General features: G+C 33.9%; 1 protein-coding gene across 1 annotated transcript; it reads left to right on the top strand.

The window, feature by feature from the left end:
• Window positions 1-1,283: 1,283 nt before the first annotated feature.
• LOC108332684 (heavy metal-associated isoprenylated plant protein 7) lies at window positions 1,284-3,156 on the top strand. The gene is made up of 5 exons (XM_017567998.2): window positions 1,284-1,391; window positions 1,487-1,709; window positions 1,798-2,003; window positions 2,103-2,184; window positions 2,482-3,156. Exons 1-5 carry the CDS (start codon window positions 1,383-1,385, stop codon window positions 2,904-2,906), a joined length of 945 nt encoding a protein of 314 aa, XP_017423487.1. The 5' UTR covers window positions 1,284-1,382; the 3' UTR covers window positions 2,907-3,156.
• Window positions 3,157-4,199: the final 1,043 nt, after the last annotated feature.

Below are 4,199 nucleotides of genomic sequence, written 5' to 3'. Positions count from 1 at the left end.
AAAAATAAAAACTAATAAATTAATTATAAATAAAGGTCTAAATTATGTTTAGACGCATGATTATATTTAATATTTTTACTATTGATTATCTACTCACTTAATTATCAAAGTATATTTTACTAGTATTATCTGAACAATTTTAGACGAACGAGAATCTTTAACGATCGAACAGAAAACCTTAAAAACTGAATAAACAAGTGCTAGAAAGAGGACAAACTATTCAAAGAGAGTTGGTCATTAGAAAATATTTTTTCATCTTAATTTTTCTAAAATTAAAATCTGAAATTATTAATTTGACCCCTAAATCAGATAAATAATATTTATTTAATAAATCTATCATTTATTTGGAAATATCAAACATTAACAGTGTATTATAAACACTAAAAAAACAATATTTGAAATAGTCGTTTGACCTTTTACCAATCATCACAGTAACTTATTAACACTACAAACATAATCTCAAGTCTTTTAAAGATAATAACTTCTATTGAATAAAATAAAAACTCATTAATTTTAACATAAACTGAGAAAACATACCGAACCCTTCCAAACTTTTGTCCCAATCATATTCAACTTGCAAGTTTTTGGCCTCAACGTATTATTACCTCATTTTCATAAAGTTTAAGACAGCACTAAAGCAAGACTTCTAGGCCTCAACTTTTTTTTCCAGTTCTTATCATTTATAACATCAATAATCTTAAGATTTCTTTTTTCTCATTATGAATTGGGAATGATCATTTCCAGCTCAGTGAGTCAAATCATGACACGGCATAATTTATTAACACCCCTCCAATAAAACGTAACGTGGAAAACATGAAGTTAGGCTAATTAATTAAATTAGTAATTGAATATGTTAAAAGTCAAAAAATAAACGGTGGTAAAAGAGATTCTAAGCTGGAAACGTGAGACTGCGGTAAATTTGGTGTGAATTTTGAAGAGTCCGTTCCGTTGAGTTGAAATACAACGGAGGAACAGGAATGTGTGGTGGGGAGGACCACACGGGAGAGAATAGATTCTAGAGAATTCCGAAACTACCCAAGTGCATCATGGGAAAAACAATGCGAAAGTGAAATAGTAGTGCAGTGAGAGTGTAACCACAGCCAAGTACCATGTGTTGGAAGCATGAAGTCCCCCGTTGCACGTGCCTCTTAAAAGATGCCACGTCATGTGATGATGATAGAATGAGTAGGTTCAAATCTCATGCCCTCAGCCTCTACCAATTAGGCCAATCTTATGATAAATATATATATATATATATATATATATATATAGAGAGAGAAAGAAGCACAAACCCAAACGCAGCACAAATAAAAAGGGTGAAAATTTTCACAGCAAAAGGCATTAGCACGAAGCTTATCTCTGCAGTGAGTCCCACTACACCAATGGGCGAGGTCTCCGGAACCGTTCATTCTCTTTCATCCTCTTCTTCTTCTTCTTCTTCTCATCAAGTTATCATTGTCTCATTTCTTTGTTGTTTTCTTACCAGGAAGAGAAAAAACCAGAGGAAACCAAAGTGGAGGAGAAAAAAGCAGAGGAACCCAAGGAGGAGAAGAAACCCGAGCAAGACAAAAAACCAGAGGAGTCAAAAGATGAAAAGGAATCCAAGGAGGAGGAATCTGCGCCGCCACCGCCAGAAATCGTGCTTAGAGTCTTCATGCATTGCGAGGGTTGTGCTCGCAAGGTTCGTCGCTCCCTCAAAGGATTCCCAGGTCAGAACCACTGTTTTTTTTGTGTGTCTCACTTTTGTTTTTTGTTTCCACGTTGTCTGATTGTTCCATAACTTTGTCGTAATTTCAGGGGTGGAAGATATTCTAACGGATTGCAAGTCTCACAAGGTGGTGGTGAAAGGCGAAAAGGCGGATCCGCTGAAGGTTCTAGAAAGAGTACAGAGGAAGAGCCACAGAAAGGTTGAGCTTCTCTCTCCTATCCCAAAACCACCAGCGGAAGAAGAGAAAAAGCCCGAAGAGGAAGAGAAGCCCAAACCAGAGGAGAAGAAAGAAGAGGTTCGTTAATCAATTCATTGTTTTCCTTTCGAATGTCATTTTTATGCTTTTTCAACTCGGTCTCATTCAAGATTACTTTTTTGGTCTCTGCGCACTCAGGTTATCACAGTGGTTCTGAAAGTCCACATGCATTGCGAGGCGTGCTCGCAGGAAATCAAGAGACGGATCGAGAAAATGAAAGGTTTGTGTAGCATTTTTCCGTGCGCTAAGTTAAATTTGTATCATCTTGGAAGTGGAGCAGAAGAGGAATTTGTGGAGTTTATTCCGTGATTTGAATTCTAAAACAAGTAACAGTTACTAGCTTCAAAAATCGTTTTTGTAGTTTGTAGTTTGTAGTTTGATTCTCCTGTGTTATGGAATCCAGCTAGCAAAGTGAGACGTTATTCTGGACAGTTGAATTGCATTTAATTAACAGGAAACAGTGTACGGTAGTTTAATGTAAGATTAATAATATTAAGAGTGTTGGAAATGGTGGCAGGGGTGGAGTCAGTGGAAGCAGATCTGAAGAGTTCAGAGGTGAGCGTGAAGGGGGTGTTCGAGGCAGAGAAGCTGGTGGAGCACGTGTCGAAGAGGACAGGGAAGCATGCAGTGATAGTGAAGCAGGAGGCAGAGAAGAAGGAGGGAGAAGGAAAAGAAGAGAGCAAAGGGGAGAAGAAGGGAGAGGAAGGTGAGAAGAAGGAGAAAGAGAATGGTGAAGGAGAAGAGAAGAAGAAGAAAGAAGGAGAAGGTGAAGGAAAAGCAGAAGAAGGAGGCACAGAAGAAAACACAGTGATGGAGCTGAAAAAAAGTGAGTATTACTACAACCCTCCAAGGTATGGAATGGAGTTCTATGCATACCCTGGACCAGCTTACCCTCCCCAGATCTTCAGTGATGAGAACCCCAATGCCTGTTCTGTCATGTAAAAATGGAGGAATGAGAGGGGTAATACTGGAAGAATTTTAGTGATTGATTGGTATATCCTGAGATATAGATGTGCCTCCTTCTGTACTTTTTCTGCTAAATCAAAAACTGAAATGAAAAAAATCTACACATAAGCTGTGGAGTTTTGTAATGGTTGTACTTTTCCTAAACTCATAGCATTATATGAATTATGTATATGGAAATGTATAAGTGAAAGGTAATTACAAATTTGAATGTTTTTGTTGCATTGCATCTTGTTTGTCCGTGACTTTCTTGGGATAAGATAAAATAAATAAAATAGGCATTTATGAGTAGCAATAACATCAACCTCTGCCTTTCTGTCCTGCTGTTAAAAGGATGATGAATCAAGTGAAGTGAGTGAGGTGATATCCTGAAAAAAAGCTAAATTATTTTACCACTTTTTTTATTTATAAATATTTATTTTTAAATAAAGGACAAAAACAAAATGCACGTTAAGTAAATAGTAAATTCATGAAACTTGTTTTTTTTTTCTTCCTTTTATCTAAAAGCTCTACGACATAACATAATTATTGAGTTCTCTGCTATGAAAGCCGTGAAACAGTGAGAGTTTTTCGCACTAAAAAGCAAAAGTAATGAATGAAGAGATGGGTGAGAATTGATTATTTAGGATTATCATTGGTTGCGTAAGTTATTCTAAAAGTTTAATAAAGAAATGTCTGGAAATTACAAATTAAATGCAAAAAGTTTTTTAAAATTTGTGACCTAGTTTAATCCAAAACGATCAAGAATAAGATGGGTTAGATTGAGGTGAATTAACATAATGCAGTAACTTGAGTTGATTTAGAATAATTTTAACCTTTTTTTTTTATCAAATTGAGTAATGGATTTGTCTAAAATTAACTCAACTCGTGTATATTTCTTTGTTTTTATTATTATATACTATAATAAAGAGATAATTTGTTATTTTATAAAGATATATTAATAGAATATATATATATATATATATATATATATATACTTGTATTTAAAGTTTATAATTTTTAATATTTATTAAAAAATTCTTAAACGAAAAGTATTTATCACAATAATAAAATAAAATGTTATGCACGAACTAAAGTTAAAGATATTTTAAGAAAACTAGAGTTATATGTTTGTATATTTTAAGAAATATATATTTTTGAATAAAAAAATAGGGGGAGTAAATTTTATACGGAAAAAGGTAAAATAATGTTTATATATAATCTATTTTTCTTTGTTTTACTTGTTGATTTATTAGGAGAAAGAAGAACAGAGAAGATAATTAGGTGAGAAAA

The sequence above is a fragment of the Vigna angularis genome, chromosome 1 (assembly GCF_016808095.1).
Source record: "Vigna angularis cultivar LongXiaoDou No.4 chromosome 1, ASM1680809v1, whole genome shotgun sequence".
NCBI lineage: Eukaryota > Viridiplantae > Streptophyta > Magnoliopsida > Fabales > Fabaceae > Vigna > Vigna angularis.
This window is presented reverse-complemented; position numbering and strand designations above follow the sequence as displayed.